Source organism: Schistocerca serialis, chromosome 4 (assembly GCF_023864345.2).
Source record: "Schistocerca serialis cubense isolate TAMUIC-IGC-003099 chromosome 4, iqSchSeri2.2, whole genome shotgun sequence".
NCBI lineage: Eukaryota > Metazoa > Arthropoda > Insecta > Orthoptera > Acrididae > Schistocerca > Schistocerca serialis.
Window position 1 is genome coordinate 768,864,862 of NC_064641.1, and position 26,451 is coordinate 768,891,312.

At 43.0% G+C, this 26,451-nt stretch overlaps 1 protein-coding gene and 1 pseudogene across 2 annotated transcripts in view; one reads left to right on the forward strand and one right to left on the reverse strand.

The window, feature by feature from the left end:
* The window catches only part of LOC126473321 (mycosubtilin synthase subunit C), a 146,012-nt gene that overhangs the window by 61,546 nt on the left and 58,015 nt on the right, over nucleotides 1–26,451 (forward strand). For both annotated transcript variants that reach the window (XM_050100306.1, XM_050100305.1), the window contains exon 2: nucleotides 22,937–23,072. In XM_050100306.1, coding sequence (XP_049956263.1) covers nucleotides 22,953–23,072 — 120 coding nt within the window. In that variant the 5' untranslated portion in view covers nucleotides 22,937–22,952. The remainder of the gene's footprint in view (nucleotides 1–22,936; nucleotides 23,073–26,451) is intronic.
* LOC126475846 (5S ribosomal RNA) lies at nucleotides 23,880–23,997 on the reverse strand (annotated as a pseudogene).

Genomic DNA, 26,451 nt, shown 5'->3' on the forward strand with positions numbered 1-26,451 from the left:
TCAATACGGGTTGTATGTCTCTGCCCTGCTACTCCCTGGAGTTCGCTTTCGTCGCCTCCTTCACCACCTTAATTTTTCACTCCCTGCAACCTTTCGAGTGGGCGAGAGCCACACACCACCTTGGCTCCAGGCTCAGGTCCGCGTTCACCTTGACCTCAGCTCGCTCCCAAAAGAGGTTACCCCCAGTTCAGTCTACCACTCCCGTTTTGTTGAACTTCGTTCAAAGTTCATCAATAGGACCTTCATTTATACAGATGGCTCAAAGACCAATGACGGGGTCGGGTGTTCCTTTATTGTCGGGGCACAAAGTTTCAAATACCGGCTCCATGGCCATTGTTCGGTCTTCACAGCTGAGCTCTTTGCCCTCTACCAGGCTGTTCTTTACATCTGCCGCCACCGACATTCTGCTTATGTCATCTGCTCCGATTCCCTGAGCGCCATCCAGAGCCTCAGTGATCCGTATCCGGTTCACCCTTTCGTGCACCGGATCCAACGCTCTCTTCAGCAGCTGGTGGACGTCGGTTCTCCGGTTAGCTTTATGTGGGTCCCTGGCCATGTCGGTATCCCTGGGAACGAAGCTGCAGATGCCGCGGCCAAGGCTGCGGTCCTCCAACCTCGGACAGCTTCTTGTTGTGTCCCTTCCTCGGATTGTAGCAGGGTAATTTGTTGGTGCATTTTATCGCTGTGGCATGCTGATTGGGCTGCACTTACAGACAACAAGCTTCGGGCCTTGAAACCTCTTCCCACGGCTTGGACGTCCTCCTCCCGCCCTTCTCGGCGGGAGGAGGTCGTTTTGGCCCGGTTACGCATCGGACACTGCCGGTTCAGCCATCGCCATCTGCTGACGGCTGCGCCGGCGCCGTTCTGCCCATGTGGGCAATTGCTGACGGTCCGCCACATTTTAATTTCCTGTACAGATTTCAACACACTGCGTCTCGATCTTAACCTGCCATGTACTTTAGAAGCTATTTTAGCCGATGACCCACGAGCAGCTGCTCGTGTCCTCTCTAAGGACATTTGATTATGCTGTTTTTTAATCCTCTGCCAATCAGTCTGTCTTTTATCGTGTTTTCCAGCGATGGAAAAAACAGATGCCTATAAATATCTAGGATACAGACAAAAAATAGGAATAGATAATACAAATATTAAAGAACTAAAAGAAAAATATAGACAAAGGCTAACAAAAATACTGAAAACAGAATTGACAGCAAGAAACAAGACAAAAGCTATAAATACTTATGCTATACCTATATTGACCTACTCATTTGGAGTAGTGAAATGGAGTAACACAGACCTAGAAGCACTCAATACACTTACACGTTCACAATGCCACAAATATAGAATACATCACATACATTCAGCAACCGAAAGATTCACATTAAGCAGAAAGGAAGGAGGAAGGGGATTCATCGACATAAAAAACCTACATTATGGACAGGTAGACAATTTAAGAAAATTCTTTCTAGAACGAGCAGAAACTAGCAAAATACATAAAGCAATCACTCATATAAATACATCGGCTACACCACTGCAATTTCATAACCACCTTTACAACCCTTTAGATCACGTAACATCAACAGATACGAAGAAAGTAAATTGGAAAAAGAAAACACTACATGGCAAGCACCCGTATCATCTAACACAGCCACACATCGATCAAGACGCATCCAACACATGGCTAAGAAAAGGCAATATATACAGTGAGACGGAAGGATTCATGATTGCAGTACAGGATCAAACAATAAACATCAGATATTACAGCAAGCATATTATTAAAGATCCCAATACCACAACAGATAAATGCAGACTTTGCAAACAACAAATAGAAACAGTAGATCACATCACAACTGGATGTACAATACTAGCAAATACAGAATACCCCAGAAGACATGACAATGTAGCAAAAATAATACATCAACAGCTTGCCTTACAACATAAACTTATAAAGCAACACGTTCCCACATACAAGTATGCACCACAAAATGTACTGGAGAATGATGAATACAAATTATACTGGAACAGAACCATTACAACAGATAAAACAACACCACATAACAAACCTGACATCATACTCACCAATAAAAAGAAGAAATTAACACAACTAATCGAAATATCCATACCCAATACAACAAATATACAAAAGAAAACAGGAGAAAAAATTGAAAAATACATCCAACTGGCTGAGGAAGTCAAGGACATGTGGCATCAGAATAAAGTTGACATTATACCAATTATACTATCAACTACAGGAGTCATACCACACAATATCCACCAGTACATAAATACAATACAGCTACATCCAAACTTGTATATACAATTACAGAAATCCGTAATTATTGATACATGTTCTATTACCCGAAAGTTCCTAAATGCAATATCACATATACCGTACAGTTAAAAGGAAGTGACGCTTGATCAAGGTCCGCGTCACGTCCCATTTTTAACCAGACTTAACGTCTGAGAAAGTAAAGAAATAATAATAATGTTTGTCATAAATTTTCAATGCGCCGTCACCTTGAAACAGTGTATTGCAAGCTATAATGCAAGCGTGTTTCATGCTTAATTTGTAACTTATTAACGATAACAACTCCCTCCTGAGAGCACTCTCATATGAAAGCCGTAACCGTTGATAAATCATTATGACGTTTGATTATAACAGTAATTGTAATAAATCTTACCAAGAACGAAGAGTTCTCATAAATCTCAGATACTTGGACATGAAGGCTGGTGAGAGACCCATATCTAACACTAACGAAAGTCAATAGCAATACTGCAGTAGTCGATGTTGAGCATGACGTCACAATTGCTGAAAGTCTTCAGAAATGCGTGTTACCCGTATCACACAAGACAGTCTGAAACTTTCTGCCTGGGTATGCTGCCTGGGTCGAGAGACGAAAGGAAAGGGCTTTTGTACTTCCAACAACATGAGACGAACAACCAAACTATGCCTACCCAGCGTTCTCACTGGGCTGCACCAAAGACCTAGCAGTGCTACAGATACCAGCTCTTTCCTGTTCGCAAAGATATATCGCTCTAGGACAGTAGTGACTGTTGACTGAGTCAAGTGACCTAAGGCACCCATACACATGTGAACAACTCGACAAACTTGTTCATTTAGCTACTCTGCCCCGACCCGTTTGCCTAGGTGTGAGCAATGGGTTCGAAGTCGTGTCCGTGATCCAGATGCGTCATTTAGACCAGCGAACCTCAACCAGCCATCCCTGACTCTAATCTGCCAGCCATACGCCGTCACTGTAGGCAGGTCAGGTCTGACTGAGCGAGACAGAGCAGTGGTTAGTACCCTGGACTTCGGGAGGACGATGGTTCAAACTGTCATCTGGCTATCCTGATTTAGGTTTTCCGTCATTCCCCTAAATCGCTTAGGGCAAATGCGGCGAGGGTACCTTCAAAAGGGCATGGCCGCTGCCCTTCTCGACCCTTCCCTCTCGACCCTTCCCTCTCGACCCTTCCCTCTCGACCCTTCCCTCTCGACCCTTCCCTCTCGACCCTTCCCTCTCGACCCTTCCCTCTCGACCCTTCCCTCTCGACCCTTCCCTCTCGACCCTTCCCTCTCGACCCTTCCCTCTCGACCCTGCCCTCTCGACCCTAGCTTGTACTCTCTCTAATGACCTTGTTGTCGATGGGACGTTCAACACTAATTTCCTCCTCCTCCTCCTCCTCCTCCTCTGGGTAGGATCCGCCAAGCAGTGGGATGAGCTGGCGAGCGAGTCAGTGGACTGGCCAGGCTGTGAATGGGAGGCTTTCATACACACAGTGCGCGATGTATGAAAGGAGCTCGTGTCACAGTGACTACCTTTCAGCGTGTCTTGCACATCGTTAAGCGCATTTGCCAGGGATTGGGTGGTGCGACCTATCGTCTAGCAACCTGTTTCACCTCTGTCCATGATGTATCAGTGCCTTGCTTCTGTACCTGCTGCAGCATCATCATTAGGCATATTTTTTACCTCGCCCTCTATCACACTTGTGTGTTGTACATCGCGAATCACTTTTTGCAGGTGTTGGGAGGCTAGGCACCACCACCACCACCACCACCACCACCACCACCACCACCACCACCACCCAGCACCTTGTTTCACATTCGATCGTGAAATATGAACATCGAATGAGGTGGCACTGGACTCCGTAAATTCGTTAAAATGAATGCCTATATGTTTCCCACGAATTCCTGGTTGTTGATTTTAAAACAAATTTCCCTCAGTTTCTTTAAGTAACATGTAAATAAAAATATTGATCTTTCCTCTGAAGAAATACCCTTCATATTTCTATTTTTTACTATCTTAGGTGTAGATGAATTTGTACATGTAATAGTTTGTTGATGTCTGAAAGACTTAAGTTTCCATTCAGAGCGTATCTGTCTTTAAATACAGTTTGTACAATAATAAATCGCCTTCACAGACAGGTCAGTGGTGTTTGGACTACGGGCGTACAGCGTCTCAGACTTAACAAATCTCATAATGGAAGTCGAAACGTTCACAATTCGTATTTCCCTGAACACAGCACTGCACCGGTGGTAAGCGGTCTTCACAGCATTGCTACTTCTTCTGATACCAGCTGCGTGAAATAAGTTGTGCTAGTAGTCTGCTACTGTCCTTTAAAGTGTTGTATGGCGACCGTTCTTAAACTATTAGGGGAGTTTGTGCTACGAATACGTGAGCATTTTTTACAGGTCACGCAAATTATTAGAACTGCACAGTTAAGCATAAGCAGTGGCGTGATACTGTATGTTAGAAAGGATCACAAATTAAAACTGATAACGTCCAAGAGTATTGTACTGGGTGTCCTAGGAGAATTGGTCAATATTCAGGTATAAGACAGTCCAGTAACATGGGGTGTAAAACGCATACCTTAAGAGCTTCGAGCAGTTCTTAATCTTGAACACTGTGAAACAAGATTGTTTTACAGCAAGATATTTACTTTCCATATTTTGGGAGAAGGCGTGTACCAAAACAAGAAGACATTGTCTAGTAAACATGGGCTCCAAAATGAATACCTTAAGAACTGCGAGCACTTCTTCAGTAGAAGAGATGAAAGGTATGCGCTTTAGTGTCCATCTTTACTGGAATTTTTTCTTGTTTTGGTGCGTACTACTAACTCTCAAAATGGGGGAACGAAAGAGCTTGCAATAAAAGATATTTGCGATAGTGACTCGTGTCTCAAGAAAAATTTAGTTATATAACATCTATGGAAGAGATTTGTTTCACAGTATAGAAGATGAATTGCCCATAGCTCTTTACCTATGCATTTTTACTACACTTAGTTTCGAATAAACGTTCCTGTCATACCCCTGAATAATGACCATTCCTTCTGTGACAAACTGAATAAATTATAACGTAAAATGTACAGAATGTCAGTATGGGGGGGGGGGGGAGGGAGGGAGGGAAAGACTTTCTTATATAGTTCCCAGATATTTTTCTCAAGCAATGCGCTCAAGGATATTAATTTTCTTTCACTTCTTGTCAACTTACTTCCTTTCGTTCTGAAACAATATCGGCATTAAGACGACAGAGGTAAATAGCTAAGCGTATAAAGAAAGAAGTCACTGAAAATCTACGTATCTGATACCTTCTTGACTTGGAAGCTCCCAAGGGGCACAGCCTCCTTGATTGAGTACAAACACCTTCTTCGCACCTTTCCATTTCGATGTATATTTCTTTCTTGGGTGTAACTATTATGTATATATGACAATGCTTGTGTGAAGATTGTAATTTCTGTTTTAATCGTTGATGACCATAAGAAAGACGAACATAGCTTACTCTCAGATATCACTGAGAGATCCGCCGAGCCTAACTTCCCCATCCGATGGACGCATCACCAACAATAGCAACATTATTGTTGAAACTTCCTGGCAGATTAAAACTGTGTACCGGACCGAGACTCGAACTCGGGACCTTTGCCTTTCGCTGGCAAGTGCTCTACCAGCTGAGCTACGCAAGAACGACTCACGCCCAGTCCTCACAGCTTTACTTCTGCCAGTACCTCATCTCCTACCTTCCATACTTTACAGAAGCTCTCCTACGAATCTTGCAGAACTAGCACTCTTGAAAGAAAGGATGTTGCGGAGACATGGCGTAGCCACAGTCAGGGGATGTTTCCAAAATGAGAAGTTTGGAAGGTAGGAGAAGAGGTACTGGCAGAAGTAAAACTGTGAGAATGGGGCGTGAGTCATGCTTGGGTAGCTCAGATGGTAGAGCACTGGCCTGCGAAAGGCAAAGGTCCCGAGTTCGAGTCTGTCTGGCACAGTTTTAATCTGCCAGGAAATTTCATATCAGCGCACACTCCGCTGCAGAGTGAAAATCTCATTCTGGAAACATATTGTTACTTAATTTTCTGAGGTTACGCACAGAGTTTGGATTTAACTTTGAATGTTGGAATGCAAGTTTGTGCCCATGCAATTTACGTTGTAATCTGTCCTACCAATGATGACTAAATACTTGCGACGAAAACTTTTTCTACTCTGCGATTAGAACGGATTGCCTTTAGGCCGACCCTGAACGCAAGTGCGTGCTTAAGCAACATTAGTTCTAAGGGGAGTGGCATCTCTCTAAAATCGCACCTTGTTTTCGTGTAAGATTCCATTTCGTTATTACAGTTTTTATTCTTCTAGGGGAGCGACAGAGAATTCGAAGAACTACGTTCTGACAAGGGTTCAAATGGCTATCGTGCGTGCCCAGTCTGCGGTAACATAGATTTGTATGCTAAATTTTGGACGAAATTGCTCGTAACGCGGAAGAGATCTGAGATATGTTGATTGGGTGTCTTACGTCACGGAGGCTGCAGCCTTGGTCAGATGAGTGGTCACCTGTCCGCACATATGGCGCAGTGCAGCCGGGTTTGTGACGTGCCTCCAGCGGCCATCCAGTGGTCACCAAGTGGGGGTTTGCTGCTACCTCTTCCCCCTCTCTCCAAAGTCTTTTTTTTTCAATTTTTAACTCATTTATTTCCTGTCTCCTAGTAGTAACCCATTCAAACAGAATTACATTCCTCTGAGAGTATAATTGTTTCATTCTTTGTGTTTCAGACCTGGTCTCTTATTCCTTCTTTTCGTGTGTGTCTGTGTTGTACGTGAACCTGAACAATAAAAGTGGCATGCTTACGAAAAAGCTATCTGATAGCCACCAAATCCATCGGAATCAGTAAACTGCATTGCAGTGAACTTTCACCAAAAATAATTAGAAAACGTAAAACTGTATAAGAAATTAACTGTATTTTGTAGTACAATGAACAGTGCTACAATGCGTGACGTCACAGTGCTTGTCTGTGACAACACACACAACTAACAATAAAAATCCTACGTAGATGCACAAATAAAATTTTTGAAACATAAATCTCCAAAATGCTTTTACTAAAATGCCTTGTAATTTTACGTATGCAAACTGGCTAGATATAGTGCCAAATATTAAATGATGCACAGGAGAATGTCTAACACACTGTACTGTAAGAATAGGACCGCCTATATCTTACTGAACTTTACCTAATCTGACCCCCAATGATAATTCTGAAAGACAGTCTTAACTGTGGGTGATTCTAGTGTGTCCTGACTTTTGTTAAAGCGACCCTAACAAATTTTCATCCCAAATACAGCGCAGCAGAAAACGAAGCCTTGCTGAAGTGGAACGCAAGGACAAACAGCAATGCTATGAACAGGATGCTTATTTTGCGTGTGTTGAGCTAATTCCATAGCGGCGACACACAATCACAAAATTAAATTTTCCTGAGACGATGGTAGAGACTGAACTTACTGAATTATGTAGATGAGATTAGCATTCAAAAACTGCATTGTGAATTATGAAACACGGTCCTTAAAAATTACAACCATCTTTATAAAAATGATTATTTTATAAATAACTCTGCCAGGAAATTAGTTAACGGAATAAGAGTGGAGAATCTGTAATACTGAGTCCAAGCTATGTGAGCAGATAGCCCAGGTAAATCAATGAAACGTGCCACCTTAAGATTGCGTATGCATTGCGTTAGTGTGGAAAGGATTAAGGAAACGCCAGTCACTCAATCCCTAAAAATTGGAACTGTTGCAAGCTTTAGGAGAAAGTGACAAAGGAAAACGGGCTATCAACAAGTGCAGACTTCGCAGAATCTTTACCGGTTTTCAGAGAATTGCCGTTGGCCATAAACATGCCAAGAAAAAATTGAGTGTATTCATATTTATCCATAGGAACCAAAAATATCAAATTCTACTACCTAGACAAAAACCGTTCAAACAAAACCATTGCGCAGATCAAATTTATTGTTAAATTCCCGCCAGCCTTAGCAATGGAACTTGGAAGCCTGGGAATGTTTCTACCTTCCCACCGAAATTGTCGTCGCGTCTTTTACTGTCTTCGCTGCAAACAATGTACATGTTTCAGGAGCAGTAATTGTCAAAACCGTTCGCTGTCGCTTAGATACAAAAACAGAACAACTTCGAAAGTACTGCAATGCTTGCCTTGGAATGCAGACCTTGCTAAATCCACCTGTCGCCACGCAAGGAAGTCACTTTTTCGCGTAGCACCGCTATTACTTAATCGTGTCGGAATGTTGTCAAGAATTTTCAACGATACGTTTTGTGTCGCTATCGTTCACCTCTAGCCGGCTGGAGTGGCCGACCGGTTCTAGGCGCTACAGTCTGGAACCGCACGACCGCTACGGTCGCAGGTGCGAATCCTGCCTCGGGCATGGATGTATGTGATGTCCTTAGGTTAGTTACGTTTTAGTAGTTCTAAGTTCTAGGGGACTGATGACCTCAGATGTTAAGTCCCGTAGTGCTCAGAGCCATGAACCATCGTTCACCTCTAAATGTGCTGAGTTCCTTGTGCACCACTACATTTTCTCCCATCTTACTTTACGAGAAGGAAATTATATTTCTATAAAGTTACATCAATTTTAATCCATTTCGAAGACATATTATTCTCTTTCCAGTATTTATACCATTATATGAACTTCGGTATTTTCCTCGTTTGCCGCTATTCTTGCGTCCATGTGCAGAACTTAGATGGCATTCATATTTTGACTATTTTTTGTTGCAAGAACTGTTTCTTCAGTGTTTATTGTCAAGAAAATAAACATTTCTTAACAACAAATAGCGCCGCAGTTCCCGTAGAAAACACACCGGCAGTGAAAAATTTCTATCATTTAGTCAAAGCAAAATACTGTGAAAACAAGAAAACCATAAGCTATTGAATACATATGTAGAGTTTTCATAACTGAAGTGGAAGTGCGTTCTCTACCATATGACCAGATGAGACGAAAAGCAGATTTTGGCAGGACAGACAAGCAATAAAAAAATCAGTGAAGATACTTTAATACAAAATGTGAAACGCATCTTGAAAGTAAATACAGGGTGATCAAAAAGTCAGTATAAATTTGAAAACTTAATAAACCACGGAATAATGTAGATAGAGAGGTAAAAATTGACACACATGCTTGGAATGACATGGGGTTTTATTAGAACAAAAAAACTAAGTTCACAAAATGTCCGACAGATGGCGCTGGACAGCAAAACTCCTACCGTGACGGGTGAGAGGTACGCCGATATATTACAGAATCGCATCATCCCCAGCCTGGCTGATAAACACCTGCTGGACGTACGATGTTTATGCAGGATGGCGCTTCACCCCATATTGCTAGACGCGTGAAAGATCTCTGGCGCGCTTCGTTTGGTGATGATCGTGTGCTCAGCCGCCACTTTCGTCATGCTTGGCCTCCCAGGTCCCCAGACATCAGTCCGTGCGATTATTGGCTTTGGGGTTACCTGAAGTCGCAAGTGTATCGTGATCGACCGACATCTCTAAGGATGCTGAAAAGACAACATCCGACGCCAATGCCTCACCATAACTCCGGACATGCTTTACAGTGCTGTTCACAACATTATTTCTCGACTACAGCTATTGTCGAAGAATGATGGACATATTGAGCATTTCCTGTAAAGAACATCCGTCATCTTTGCTTTGTCTTACTTTGTTATGCTAATTATTGCTGTTCTGATGAAGCGCCGTCTGTCGGACATTTTTTGAATGCTTGCATTTTTTGGTTCTAATAAAACCCCATCTCATTCCAAGCATGTGTGTCAATTTGTACCTCTCTATCTACATTATTACGTGATTTACTCAGTTTTCAAATTTATACCGACTTTTTGATCACCCGGTATTATATGTTGTTGGGGTTTTCAGTCCGAAGACGTTTGGTGCACTTCTACACGCTATCTGTGCTACTCTCTCCATCTCTGCCTGATTACTACTACTACCTACGACGTGTGTGAGCTTACAACATTGCGAGCTATATGGCGACGCTGTGTTCTACTTGTTGACAGGTGTGTTCATCCCCTACAGATGCTCAGTCAGTTCCAGCTCCGTACAGCCGTCACGTACTTTTTGAGAATACCATCACTGAAGTTGTGTTTTTGTTGGGTTACCAAAATTGAACAGCGGAATTTAGAGCAGCGTCATGCCTTAAACGTTCTATTAAACTTGGGGAGCCCGCGGGTGACCTTTCAAAAGTTGAAACAGACCTATGTGGGTCCATTCCCTATCAAATCACTTTCGCAAGGCCGAAAACCTCGCTCAGTGAGATCAACTGAAACCGACGAAAACGTCGAACGTGTGCGTGCCCTTGCGAGAACAGGCCAATATTTAACAATAAGGATGATGAGTGACCTGTTATACTTAAGGGGGGGAGGGATGTAACGGAAAATGTAAACATTTATTTTAAAAAGTCATTACAGCCATATTTATTAATGTAGAAATCTAAAATTTTTAATCATTCACGCACCTGTACAATTTTCCTGTCCAAAGTGTCGATCCTATAGCTGAAAGCTTATGTTCTTCACTTCAAGCTGCTTCCTCTTTTTTGCTGGTAATCCGATTTCCATGAAATCTTTGTTTCCTAAAAACAGTTTTTCCACCGGCCATTATGCATAAATCTTGACTGCCACGTAAAGGTGTAAGATTCAACCTTCCACCTACTAGGTATTATCATAAACCACATACAAGAACGTTCTCAGGCAAAGATTCAGATGTAAGCCGGAGATATAGATGTAAGCCAAAGATATCGAAAGAAAATAGCCTTCACACTGACAAAAATTCCGCTGAAGCAAGCAGATTCCCAAATGTCGGAAGAGGTGGGAGTGGCTGCTAGTGCAGAGTTAATCAGTTTAACAATTTAAAGACATTTCTAAAGCTGATATCACGATAGAATTCATACACAACATAGATTAAACTGTGTAGATCAAGAAAATATTTTCGAAAAACCGATTTTGTGAACCAAAGTCCATTAAATCCCCACCCCCTAAACATTTTCACTGTACATGAAATTTTGACTGAAGTTTTGCATTTGCGAAAGGTCTGCGCCAAAATGTTTTTGTAAAACCTCACAATTACGCAGCAGGACAATCAATAAACATGTACGTTGATCTTCCTGTCGTGATTGCCAATGATCACGAATGGTTCAGTAGTGTGTTCCACAGGTGGTGATTTCTGGGTTTTTGAGTTCGATTCTGAGACAAAGCAGCAAAGTGAGGAGTGCCACACTAAGATATCTCCACGCAAATCAAAGTTTTAAAGAACACTGATTTGCTTTTTTGGCATCAAGGGTGTCGTGATAACGAATTTGTTCCTTAAGGACAAACTGTCAACCAATTATTTTCAGTGAGGTCCTTGAAACGCTCAGGAAAATGATTAATCGAGTGAGACCGGACATGGCAGATAAGTGGATGCGGCATTGTAACAACGCCTCATATCAAACGGCCATTTCCGTCTTGGAATTGTTCACCTCAAAAGGCGTCCTCGTTGTTCCACAGCCCCCTATTCACCTTGAGACTTTCTTCCCGAAACTGAAAGTTTCTTAAAAGGACGTAATTTCGAACTCTGGATAACATTCAAAAAAATTTGACCGACATGTTAAAGGTCCTACCAGTTAACGCCTTTCAGCGCTGTTAACTAAACTGGAAACGGCGGCTGCCCCGGTGTATAGTCGCCAAAGGGAACTATCTTGAAGGGGACAATATTGTTTGGAAAAAAATGAAAACATTGGTAGACAAAAAATTAGGTTCGTTACTTTCCTACACACCTCGTACGTCCATTTGAACCTGCATATTGCGTTCAACATTCGATCTACCTCTACATTTTTTAGTCATACATTTCCTTCCAATACAATGTTCATGGCTCCTTGATACATAAGGATGCATCCTAGCAACTGATCCCTAACTTTAGTTAAATTCTGGCGCAACTTTCAATTCTATCTGATTCGGTTAAGTACCCCCTGAGTTGTTCTTTAATCAGCTCTTTTTGTAGCACCACATCCAAAAGTTTTATTCTCTTACCGTATGAACTGCTTATCGATTACGTTTCACTTCTGTAGAAAGCTGCACTCAACACAAATGCTTCCAGAAAATATTTCTCAATGATTACATTTCTATTCGATGTTAACAAACTGCTATTTTTGAGACCTGCTTTTATCGCTAATCTTAGTCGGCGCTCTGTATCGTCTCTACTTCAGCCATCAGCTAGTCTGCTGCCTAAACACTAAAACTTATCTAGTGCTTTTAGCGCTTCATTTCCTGTCTACGAGGGCGTGCTGGTAAGGAAAACGTCCGAATTTGTCAAAACTTTTTAAATAAAACAAACTTACAACTGCAGTCTGATTCCCATACAAGTTGCAAATAACTTTCCGCTACCAGTGTTTTAGCCCGGCTATCATCAGAATTTTAGAATGTGCATTTCACTAAGCATTGTCTGAAGCTTTCTCCAAATCTGCAAATGCTATAAATATGTTAGACTGAAGAAAGGCAATCTTCTAAGAAAAGTCCTAGGTTCAGGACGGCCCCACGTGTTCCTGCGTTTCTCAGGCACCCAACTGATCTTCCCCGAGGTCTATATCACAGCAAGAAAAACCAGTTTGAGTTTAAGAGAAAGCGATATGCACTCGCGAAACGGTTTTAAGATTTGTAAAATAGTCATACATCGCGGTCAGTGCTATAATTCTACTTAACCCCTACAGGGCTCCCATCCTATTTCGCGGTTAAAACTAGTAGGACGCTTATGGGGACATAAAAACACACTTTGTCTCTCAATTTGTGAATAGAATAATGCAGGAAGTGTGTAATGTCGGTGCAGAACAATGCACTGTGCAATAGATAGCATAGTATGTAGCAGAAGTAGAATGAGAATTTTATATTCACGAAAAACCAAATACACTGAGATCAAAGCCACTATAAAAACACACCAGTATTCAAGCATGCTGCCACAGTTCCCACATAAAAGAATTTACAACTATAAAATAAAAAATTTTAACCACCGTATGCACTGTGTCCGTCCCATGTGTGTTCAGAATCTGTCGCGTAACTTCCCGATAAACAAAGAGTAAGAAGTTGTCATATGCGCGGTTATAAGTCCAAATAAAGACAATTATCTGCGTTGTGCGATTGACAGACGCATCTGTTTTGTTTCGTTTTAGATGGTTGTTTCCGCTGTCTAAATAACGGTTAGTTGGACGGAATTATTTGGCCGTTCATTTTATCTTAATGGACCAGCTGATACTAAGCTGGGATTTCTCTAATGGGACAGAGGAGCAACATCGGGACAGAGGAGCAACATCTATATACACGAGAGCTGCTCCCCACGCCCTCTTCCTTCCCCCCCCCCCCCCCCACCCGCCCGCCCCCTCCCCGCCGCATCATCTTAACGGCTGGAGACCCACACATCTGTCGGGGCTCCCAGAAAAAGGGCTGCACCCTCCTTGTGGGGAGCTGCCGTAGTTCTTCTCCACGCAGCTTGAGGGCAGCACCGCCAGTGCAGCACAGCACAGTGTAGTGTGAAAACGTGCTGTAAACACGGTGCCATCAATAAGTTCTGCGGTGCATCATGCTGCCAAACAGGTTATTATGTTATAAGCAACCTTATAAATTTATAACTCTAATATTCCAATAAATGCCCTGCAACGGTAGCGAGAACCAAGACTTCGGAGCAATCCTGCTTGGGTTCCAGAAGTGTCATTCTCTTGTTCACTGAACCATCGGCTCACACAAGATGTTGATACCTCCATTTACATCGTATGCGGAAGGAGTGTAACTTGCCATTAAATTGCCGTGTGCGACGCGCGACCCAAATGCGGTTGGTTGGTTATGTGATTTAATTGCACTCGCATACCTTACCATCCGGCGAGCTCGATTCAGCTTCGACGCAGAAGCGTGGTGGCCTGAAACTCTTAGTGAGAAGTGCAGGTAGAATTTAAGCGATGAAAATGACTAAGAACTACGACACTGTTGTCACATCATTGATTCAAACGCTCAAATTTTTGTAATTATGGAAGTACACTTTTGCCGTGAGCAGTCACAACTTCTTGTTTGACGCCCGAGCGTGATTTGGCGAAGTTTTACCGTCGTCATTGGGTTCATATGTGTATAACACACTGATGCTTATATGGCTGGCTGATATTTGCAGTACAGTTGATTACAAATGGGTTTAGATACAGTGATATTAGGAAAATGCATGAAAAATTTGTCACAGGCTCACGAAGGGAGTGGAGTAAACAACGAAGTAGATAGATATACTGCTATTATGTATGTAGATGCACCCTCTCTGAAGATAAGTAACGAGTTCAAAAAGCATAATGTGATGGTTTTTAATGCTACTAACAAATTGCGGACGCGCCTCCGACATAGTACATAGCAACCTGTTTATAGGTTTTGCAATGGGGGCTCTGTTAGATGAAGGGTGGCACGTTTTATATCGGCAGACAGGCAAGGAGTTCAGAACGAGATATAGGGAATGCGGTTATCCTAGCTGTGGTTGTTCACTAGGAGCTCATTTACGTTTGTGCAATCGTCAGCTTCGTGGTATCGAAAACAATTTACAGATTCATCATTATGACGATAAAGGTTTTTATATGGATATTTTGGAGGACCTACAAATTTTCGTACAGAGATGGCGCTTCCATGACCGAGTACTTACCGAGATCACTGGAACAAGATGTTTTTTTTCATATTTTTGATAATTTCTTCAGTTGATCTTGGAAGTAAAAATCGTGTTTCCTTTGCGGCCACTTTTAGACACTCCCTGCATTATTCTATTCACAAATTGAGAGGAGGCTGAAAGTGTGTTTTTATGTCCCCATACGAGTCATATTTTCTTTCTGGGTGACGTTTGCAACAATTTAAAGTTAATTTTTTAATATGCTGCAATTTTCACATTTGTAATAGTCATATTTTGCACGACCTTATCCTTACGCTTTAGTTTTGTTAGCTATCCTGATATACAACTTTCATTAAATATCCCTAAGATACTAGAGATTCCGCCACACAGCACTGTGCTAGCGCAAGGTACCCTCTATTGGCCATGCAGCGTGTTACCTGGCGCTCTGGCTCCGGTACATTTGGCTTCTGTCTTTGCGAGTGAAAAGTTATTTGCACCTGATACACCATACGCATGTCTCGATATACAGCATTTACAACTGCCTCTTAAGCTTACGTAACTGCACATGGTATGTACATTTTTTTTGCCGGTTTTCGCATGCTCGTTTTTTATTATTCTCTTACGTTTTTGAACTTTGCAGTTGTACATGGGAAGAGTTCGTAATCAGATTTTTAATTACTGACAGGTCACCAGACGATTGGCTGCGCCCGAAACATGTTGTGACTGTGTAAATAAAAAAGCTTCAAAAATAGCTAAGAGATTTCAGAAACATTTTTATTCTATTGTATTTGTACTGCAAATTTCAGGCAGCCACATAAACGTCAGTATGTGATACTAATAAAATAAATCAACCCACTGAAGATCATTAAACTTCGCGGAAACCTGTATGGATGTTAAACAAGAATAGCTTGTCTGCTCAAGACAGCCGGCTGGAGTGGCCGAGCGGTTCTAGCCGCTACAGTCTGGAACCGGGCGACCGCTACGGTCGCGGGTTAGTCCTGCCTCGGGTTGGATGTGTGTTGTGATGCCCTTAGGTTAGTTAGGTTTAATTAGTTCTAAGTTCTAGGCGACTGATGACCTCAGAAGTTGCATAGTGCACGGAGCCATTTGTATCCACGATGGAGAACCATCAACTGCCACTACGATGTTCAGGCTATCACCTAAACCTTTTAAAGAGGCGTGTACGTCGTTCATTTAAAAGAAAATTACAGATGCTTCAACGTTTCGTTGCATGAACAACTTAAGAGCATTAAGCATACAGTTCAATAGTCCGCTTTCTCTGTATCATCGTCTCTCGAAATGGTTGCTTCAGTATCTTCAACCGTCTGTAAAAGAAGCGTCCGGTTTGCGCCGGACTGACATACAGGAGTCTCCGCCAGAAAAGTTTGTGGTTAAGCAAATCTTAGACTTTTCCAGAGGGAACGAGAATATCAAATTGTAAATCCCTAAAATCCTGAGCGGTTTTACCTTATAAAATTTATCTACACCTACATGGATGCTCTGCAAATCACATTTAACTGCCTGGCAAAGGGTTCATCGAACCACCTTCACAATTCTCCATTTCAATCTCGTATAGCGCGCGGAAAGAATGAACACCTATAACTTTCCGTGCGAGCTCTGATTTCCCTTATTTTATCGTGGTGATCGTTTTCTCCCTATGTAGGTCGGTGTCAACAAAATATTTTCGTATTCGGAGGAGAAAGTTGGTGATTGGAATTTCGTGAGAAGATTCCGTCGCAACGAAAAACGCCTTTGTTTTAATGTTGTCCATTTTAATGTTGTCCAGCCCAAATCCTGATCACTCCTGTGACATCTTTCCCACATTTCGCGATAGTACAAAACGTGCTGCCCTTCTGTCAACTTCATCGATGCACTGCGTCAATCCTATCTGGCAAAGATCCCACACCGCGCAGCAGGATTCTAAAAGAGGACAGACAAGCGTAGTGTAGGCAGTCTCCTTAGATCTGTTGCATTTTCTGAGTGTCCTGCCAATAAAACGAAGTCTTTGGTTAGCCTTCCCCACAACATTTTCTGCGTGTTTCCTCCAATTGAAATTGTTCGTAATTGTAATTCCTAGGTATTTAGCTGAATTTACGGCCTTTAGATTGAATTATTTATCGTGTAACCGAAGTTTGTCCTTTTAGCACTCATGAGGATGACCTCACACTTCTCGTTATTGAGGGTCAAGTGCCACTTTCGCACCATTCAGATATCTTTTCTAAACCGTTTTGCAGTTTCTTTTTGCCTTCTGATGACTTTATTCGTCGATAAACGACAGCGTCATCTGCAAAAAACCGAAGACGGCTGCTCAGATTGTCTCCCAAATCCTTTATATAGGTGAGGAACAGCAAAGGGCCTATAACACTACCTTGGGGAACGCCAGAAATCACTTCTGTTTTACTCGATGACTTTGCGTCAGTTACTACGAAATGACCACTCTGACAGGAAATCTCATATCCAGTCACATAACTGAGACGATATTCCTTCCATAAGCACGCAGTTTCACTACGAGCCGCTTGTGTGGTACAGTGTCAAAAGCCTTCCCGGAATCCAGGAATACGGAATCGATCTGAAATCCCTTGTCAATAGCACTCAGCACTTCATGTGAATAAAGAGCTTCAGATTCTATTGGAACCGTGTGAAGAATTCCCCTATAAACGGTTTCGCTGTCTGAAATCGCGGCTGTTGATAGAGTAGAGGGAGCTGTTGGTTTTCCGCAGTCGTCGTATGCCAAGTACTGCGCTCGGAGCTTTGTTGTGGCACCAGCCTACATCGACGGCTCTGTCTGCCCGTCACATGAGCTGATGTTTTGTCAGCACCGCCGTGTAAACGCGGCCACATCAGCGTCCGCCAACGCTGCAAACCCAGCTCGGCAGCGTTCGGCATGCAGTTAGTTTACTTTGCGCTGCTGATTGAGGTGAAGGCGGCCGGGTACCAGTCGCTCACGCAACCGGCCGCGTAAGCTCTGTTAGTGCCACTTGATGGTCGGCCTTCTCTCGGGAGTACATCTTACGACGGGATTGTTTGTCCAGTTCTCCTTCAGTGCCAGTCACTTTTCCGACAACAAAAGCTCTCGGATATTTGTCTTTCTTTATTGTTAATTCATTCCCTCGCACGCCACGGCTGGGGTAGTCTAGCAGGGGTACGTTGTCAGCACAGAGCATTTTTACAGTCAGTATATGTATACTCATACATATTGTAAAAGCAAATGTATATATGTATCCATCCCATCTTCTCCTCAACAACTGGACCAATTTCAACCAAACTTGGTACATCTACATTCTCGTGATCTCCTCGGGAGGTATAAGTAGGGAGAAGCAATATATTCGATACCTCATCCAGAAACGCACCCTCTCGAAACCTGGACAGCAAGCTACACCGCGATGCAGAGCGCCTCTCTTGCAGAGTCTGCCACTTGAGTTTGCTAAAAATCTCCGTAACGCTATCACGGTTACCAAATAAACCTGTGACGAAACGCGGCGCTCTTCTTTGGTTCTTCTCTATCTCCTCTGTCAACCCCACCTGGTACGGATCCCACACTGATGAGCAATACTCAAGTATAGGTCAAACGAGTGTTTTGTAAGCCACCTCCTTTGTTGATGGACTACATTTTCTATGTACTCTCTCAATGAATCTCAACCTGGCAACCGCCTTACCAACAATTTTATATGATCATTCCACTTCAAATCGTTCCGCACGCATACTCCCAGATATTTTACAGAAGTAACTGCCACTTGTGTTTGTTCCGCTATCATATAATCATACAATAAAGGATCCTTCTTTCTATGTATTAGCAATACATTACATTTGTCTATGTTAAGGGTCAGTTGACACTCCCTGCACCAAGTGCCTATCCGCTGCAGATTTTCCTGCATTTCGCTGCAATTTTCTAATGCTTCAACTTCTCTGTATACTACAGCATCATCCGCGAAAAACCGCATGTAACTTCAAACACTATCTACTAGGTCATTTATATATATTCTGAAAAGGAATGGTCCCATAACACTCCCCTGTGGCACGCCAGAGGTTACTTTAACGTCTGTAGACGTCTCTCCATTGAGAACAACATGCTGTGTTGTTTGTTAAAAACTCTTCAATCCAGCCACGCAGCTGGTCTGATATTCCGTAGGCTCTTACTTTATCAGGCAACAGTGCGGAACTTTATCGAACGCCATCCGGAAGTCAAGGAAAATGGCATCTACCTGGAAGCCTGGATCTAATATTTTCTGGGTCTCATGAACAAATAAAGCGAATTGGGCTTCACACTGCCTGTGGAGAATCGCTATGGGGTAAGGATCAGTTACCTGTAAAAGGGGCGGGGGTGAGGCTGAAAAAGTAGTGTAGCTCACGAGAGCACTTAGTAACTCGCGACAAACTTGACGCAATAATTTCTAACGTTTACGAAACTTTTTCTCGCTGACAAAGCACAGAAAAAAATGAGGAAAGAAGTTTACCGCTTACACTTTTGCTGTTCATGTTATAAAACTGCCGCATCAGATTAGACGTTTTAATTTATTGCTTCTTTACTACTACTAACTGCATTCACGACACATTTTGCAGACAATATTCGCATGTACCCCTGAACGTACTAGCAAAATTACGACGTCATAAACATTTAGCTGCGTGAAAACAAAACTGCAAGGACGAAATTCGCTAGTTACACGTGAAATAAGTGTACAAATATGTGCGAAAGATGTTAAATATATGTGAAATACGTTACATGTGCGTACTCTGGCAAAGCCGCGAGTAAAAAAAACTCCTAATCTCTGTATAGATTTCAGCCAAACACTGTACGCACATTACAATCTGGAAAGAAATACTGTGGGTGTAAGTACCAACAATCTCCCATTGGGGAGGGGTGGTAACGTAGAGAAAGATGGCTAGTAGAAGAGGGGAAAATAGGACACTGCCACAGATATGAGGAAGGAAGTGATGTACACAGTTAGGGAGGGAGGGGGAAGGGGGAATGGATAGAGGAAGGAAAGAGGAGGCGATGAACAGAGATGTAATAAAGATGTTCATCTTTAAACTTCTACAAAACTTGCGTTCATATTGAAACATTATGAAACGTCCCCTTTGAACAATTACAAATGACTGTGCTTAACCTAACACACAATATTTTTAGCGCAACGCAATCTGACTTTCAAAAAATCCCTACGAAAGAATGGGCCCTGACTAACAGTAAACCATACCTTTCACAAATCACTTACCTCACAAAAATCTTCGCTACTCAAGCTACTGCAATACAGCGAGCGCCACTACTGCCAGCTAAATAAAAGATTCAAACTACTGAAGGCACTAACTACTGATAGGGATAGTTAGCAAATGAAAGACATTAATAGAGAACAAACAATGTATTTACCTTGATATCATCATATATAAATATAGCAGTTCATGACAAATTTCAAAACTCCGCCATCTCTCTCCCCACATCCACCACTGCTGGCGGCTCACCTCCAACTGCGCAACGCTACGCGCTGTTCACATCCAGCTGCCTAACACTACAATGACGAGTATTACAACAATGCAAACTAGCCACAGACTGCACACAGCACAGCCAGTGATTTTCATATTGAGCGCTACGTAACGTTGCCAATAAGAAAACATAAACAGCCTACTTACATAGAGAAAACATAAACAGCCTACTTACAACATTAAATCACTTTTCATTCAAATTACGGGTGTTTTTCCGATTTTTCTATTTTATAACTTTGTCATTCTGTGACAAAACTGTGCAAATATGGATTCAGTGTCCCAACAATGTTTCGTCGTTGGTCCGAGTTTTTTATTCATCCTACGTTTAACGACTCATGGTAGCTCGGCTACTTGACCTTCTCAGTCATTTAAAGTGGTGACAGCTAAGCGTGAAGCGTGAGTAGATTAAATTGTGACGTTATTCCTGAGGCAGCGCTAAGAGGGCGAGGATCTAGAGGTCAACAGGGAGGGGGGGTAGAGAGAGAGAGAGAGAGAGAGAGAGAGAGAGAGAGAGAGAGAGAGAGAGAAAAACAGTTAAAAGGATTGCAGTGAATGGAAACCGGAGTGTCGTTCCTCAGAGTACGTAGACGAGGAAAAATGGCGCGGTAGTTTTCCAGGCGGTCAAGGCGACATCTTGAAGCAGTCAAGAACGGCTCTTAGCCACCAGTTCGGCAAGTTCCACAGACCGACTGGCACCGGGCGAGCCTTCGACAACCAGGCGTAAATGCAGCCTGCGGCAAGCTGCCCGACAGCCGCCTATGACGGATTACTTCCTTTTGCTGCTCAGGATGCATAAAATTTTGACAGCAAGAAACTAGGACTTCCCTACTTCGGTACGGTTTGTGAAACGTGGAAGACCGTTCTTTGTATATGCGTTCCGGGTCTGATTTTTCTCCATTACAAATGGTTTTTTGAAAGGCTGCGACTGTGAAAACATCTTTGTTTACAAATAAATTTTCTGCTAAAAATCAAGATTTTCTTTTACTAATATTTTACACGTTGCGTTTCGGGGAAAATGAGTATTTTCAACTGTGTTTTCTCTCTGTACTAAAGTGTTTCTACGTAATGTTTTCAACGTGTTAAGTTTTACTTTTTGTTGAATTTACTGCAATATATAAAAACTCCACAATTTTTATTTAGTTATCGATTTTTATGAATATTTAGGAGCAAAATACTGGATACAAATTTCACAGGTGTTGCTTTTTTCGCCTCCGCTACTACTTGCATTCTATTGTTCAGTTGATAAGAGTACTGGCGTAGGTGGAAATACCGACATGAGTAAAATTTGTATCCCATACTTCAGTCCACATATATGCATCATCTGAAGAATATGATGATGCAAACGAAGACAAAAATATCGACGCATCTTGTACCTCAGATGAACAACGTGAAGGCGGAAAAAAAGCGACATACATAAAATTTGTAGCTCGTCAACTGAAGTATGGGATACAAATTGTTTTTCGCCTTCGATATTAATAGCATAGACTGAAAATTATCATAGTAGTACTAGCGACTGCGAAAAAACTAAAGGCAGTAAAATTTGTGTCCCATATGTCAACTGAAGAGCATGATACTACGTTACATAGTTCAACTAAGGTACAGGATGCCATTGTTACATATGTCGCTTTCTTCGTCTTTGCTAGCACTGGTGTCCTATTCTTCAGTTGATCTACACAGGTCGACTGAAGTACGGGATACAAACTTTTCTTATGTCTTCGTATATCCATAATTGAAACGGACGACTTGGGACGTCAGCTAGTATATGTTAAAAAATGACGAAATTCCTCCAGCTGTATTAAGGTGTTGGTTTTATTGGCAGCTAGTTTCGATGTTGTTACATCATCTTCAGGTCCACACTTGTTGACAGCAATCGTATGTGTGTAACACCAGTAGTCAGTGGTGAGATAGGCGTGTTCCATGCAGAAGGAGTTACTACCTGCCTTCCGTATGGAAAACGCCTATCTCACCACTGACTACTAGTGTTACACACATACGGTTACTGTCAACAAGTGTGGACCTGAAGATGTTGTAACAACATCGAAACTAGCTGCCAATAAAACCAACACCTTAATACAGCTGGAGGAACTTCGTCATTTTTTAATATGTCGTCTTTTCACCTTCGATAGTACTAGTATCGACTGAGAAATATCATAGTAAATTTCGAAAAAACGCTGAAACACGTATTTTTTATTTATAACCCAGAAATCAAGAACCAGTTTTCATACATATAGCTTTAAAAATATTTTAGTACTGCTTTCATAATGATTTATATTACAAAAAACGTTTCATCCACTATTTCACACTCATAGCAGGTAGATTTCGAAAAACGCTGAAACACAATTTCTTTATTTCTGATAGACACAAAATACCAATTTTTGTTTGGCTAGCTTCAAAGTGCCTTAACAGCGACTAATTTTCAAAAAAGTCTTCCATCTCATATAGTTACGTGTCTCACGACTTTCAATCGTACTGGCAGCGACCAGTACCGAGTTCGCTCTACAAACGTGAGTGAGCAGTCGACTTGCTGGGTGTGCCCACAGGTTCCACGGTCACGCGATGGGGTCGGTGCCGCAGCTGTCGGTGCTGCGCGGTGAGGTGCGGGAAGACGACGCGTCGGCCGGCGCGCTTCTGCACCGCATACTGGAGGAGGCGGCGGCCAGGGCAGACGCTAACCAGGTCAGTGCACCACACTGTCTCACGTCTCCATGTGTTATTGCCTTCCCAAGAACTGACAAACACCCCACAGCAAGAAAGTCAAACACAAAAGCCACATGAACAAGGTATGCGAGAGCACAAAACTGTGTGTGTGTGTGTGTGTGTGTGTGTGTGTGTGTGTGTGTGTGTGTGTGTGTGTGTGTGTGTGTGGTGGGGGGGGGGGGGGAGGAGGAGAACAAATATTCAACCTAAAACACTAATAAAATTTACAAAAAAGCATAAGATTCAATCGACAGTCTGATACGTCTTTGCCCTTCCAGGCACATGAGAATACGGCAAATATAAACAATGTGCGAGAACAGATAACCATTACGTAGTCGAAGCTCTTTCCTCGCCCGCGTTTGCTTCCTAATGTGTCATAAGAAAATGTGGTTCTGCCTTGAGTACAAAATAAATTCTCTTGTTTTGCTACCCATTGACGATGGAGTAACTTCTCTGAAACATGTGGGTAGCAAAACGAGAAAAATTGTTTGCTAAGACGAAACCACATTTCGTTGTTAACGTGCAGAACAGTTAAAAGAAGCATACTGGGCGCACTTGTATCTGGCACCAGAATAAGATAAAAACCACTCCGTCTTCAGGCCACAAGTGGCCCATCGGGGCCATCCGACCGCCGTGTCATCCTCCGCTGAGGATGCGGATAGGAGGGGCGTGTGGTCAGCACACTGTTCTCCCGGTCGTTACCACTGTTGTCTTTGACCGGAGCCGCTACTATTCGGTCGAGTAGCTCCTCAATTGGCATCACGAGGCTGAGTGCACCCCGAAAAATGGCAACAGCACGTGGCTGCCCGGATGGTCACCCATCCAAGTGCCGGCCACGCCCGACAGCGCTTAACTTCAGTGATCTGACGGGAACCGGTGTATCCACTGCGGCAAGGCCGTTGCCCTAGAATAAGATAAGAATGTTCTAGTTCGGTTTAAGTAGTTCTAAGTTCTAGAGGACGGAGGACCTCAAATGTTAAGTGCCATAGTGCTCTGAGCTATTTGTACCATTGTGAATTTCCTTTCATGATTCCAGGTGTAGATATACGGATACACACACAATCTCTTTCCCCGAAAGTGGAATGACTTCTGGCGCGCTGCTGCTCTCAGTAATAAACTTCGCTCAGTCAAGGACACTACTGCAGTTTGGAGGTCTTCCTTCAGCTCCACTGTCTTGAGCCGTCTGCACATCAGTCATACTAGGTTCACCCATCGTTTTCTCTTGTGTAACGAGCCACCCCTACAATGTGACTGTGGAACCAGACTGACTGTATCCCATATATTTTTGGGATGTCCGCTTCTTTTTGCCCTTTGTACTAAGTGTAGCCTTCGACATTACTTGTCTTTAATTTTAGCAGACGATTCACGGATAGAGTAACTGGTTCTCAATTTCCTACGTGAAAGTGACATTTATTTCAAGTTACAAGGTTTTGCTTTACTTCTGGTAGCAGGATGGTTGTGGTTGGGGCCTCCCTTCTCGTTTCCTGCGCCTGGGACCAATGACCACTACTCCTCACAAAGACCACTCGCTTATCCTTCTGTTGTTAGTTTCCTCGCATTATTGTTTGACCCCTCTGACTGGATCCGCCCACTTTCAGTTAAATTTTGAAACGCGGGACCGATGACCTCGCGGTTTAGTCCCATAGCCCCCTAGACGGTCGATGCAAATTTTGTGGTAGTCTCGATGCAGAGACCACCTGCTGGTGATGGTGCGGGCACACACTGGTTGCACCCTCGGTTGGCGATGGCTGCGAGCTGTATGGTATCGCACATAGCGAAGGTTTCGAATGAGACTCAGGCTGAAGCATTGTGGGTGCAACCGGTGCGTGAACCAGAGATCGACGAAGTGGCATTGCACAGCCCTAAATACCCAACCACATAGACACCATAGGAACTGCTTGCGATCATGTGGCCTGCAGAAGCAAACGGGCCCAAGAGGTTGGTGGCCTCTAGCCATGCTTGACTGCCGCCTGCTGGCCTAGTCAGATCAGAGTACGTGATGGCTGACGAAACGCCTACCTCTTTAGGCCGCACGCATAACAAGAGTGTCAGAGGGATTGCAGTACTGTCGGGCGTGTGGCTCATACTTCACAATCTCTCCTTCCCATCCTCGAAGAATAGTTTAATCCGAAAACTGACCTTCATTGCCGGGAAGGAGGATTTGCGTGTTGCGATGAAGCTGAGAACTGTGTCGACGGTAGTGTAGCTACCTGTAGTGTTCCCTAAGCTAAGCAATACGGACAGAGGAGCCAGACATTGTCGTTTAACATACGGCAGGGGGGTGGGGGGCCTCTGGGGGTGTGTTGAAGCCCCAACAAATCAGGCAGGTCACGATATCTAAGAGGTTGCAGAGCAATCACGTGACTTGCAGCGCTCGTAGCCTAGCTGGGGATTTTAAAAATTACTGGCAAAGTTACATATAGTATATTTTGACTGTGAGTTTGAGACACGCAATAGCTTAATCCTTGAAAGGACGACGATGACCTTAAAACTCTAAATTTAATTCCACAAACGCTCACCAAAACAAGTCACAAAGTGAAATTCACGGGTGAAACATTTCAATCCTACCTCATCGACCTGGCGTCCCATAGAATTGTCGTCTGTTCAGGGCGGTAGAAACATAACAAAACTGCGTGCCTTGTCTTCGCAGATGGTTTGGCAATATCAGGAAATAACGAGACCACTCCAACTGAACGCAGTTCCTTTCGGGATGTTCAGTCGGAGACTCTTCGAGGTCGTGCATTCTCTGACAACGGCACATGCTGCCGGGTTAAAAACAGATTATAATTTACAAAGCATGGTCCCTGTTGGCAGGATCTTTGACTACTGTTCTTAAGCCGTGTTACATAGCTGCGAGTGATATACCATTCCTTGTAGGCACGTTGGACTGCCCGCGTTGATACACCAGCAAATAGGGCAGTTTTATTGGTGGTGTGGTCACGGCTACGTCCGATCACTATAGCTCCTTTTGTGGCTGTTCAACTATACTACACGCTCTAAAGTTCGTCGGGTTCAGTGGTACGATCAACTGACTGACCTGAGGAAGTCTGTGTACTTAGAGATGTAGTTACTGACTCAGGGGAAGCCACACAAAACGTGTTTTTAATAGAAATTCCCGTAATTACGATTATACTAATCTTTAATAAACCGTGACTAACCTCACTGAAATCTGACTTATCAGAAGTAGTAGAGGGAAAAAATTCGTAACTATGACAGCAAGCGGAAAATTCACGAAAGTGAGTAATCTCACTACCAACTGCTCTCAATCCCGTATCAACGTTTCACAATTCGCTTGGCGCTATACACAGGGCTATTCAAAAGAAACGAACAGATTTCAAACATTTATTGCTTCTAAACT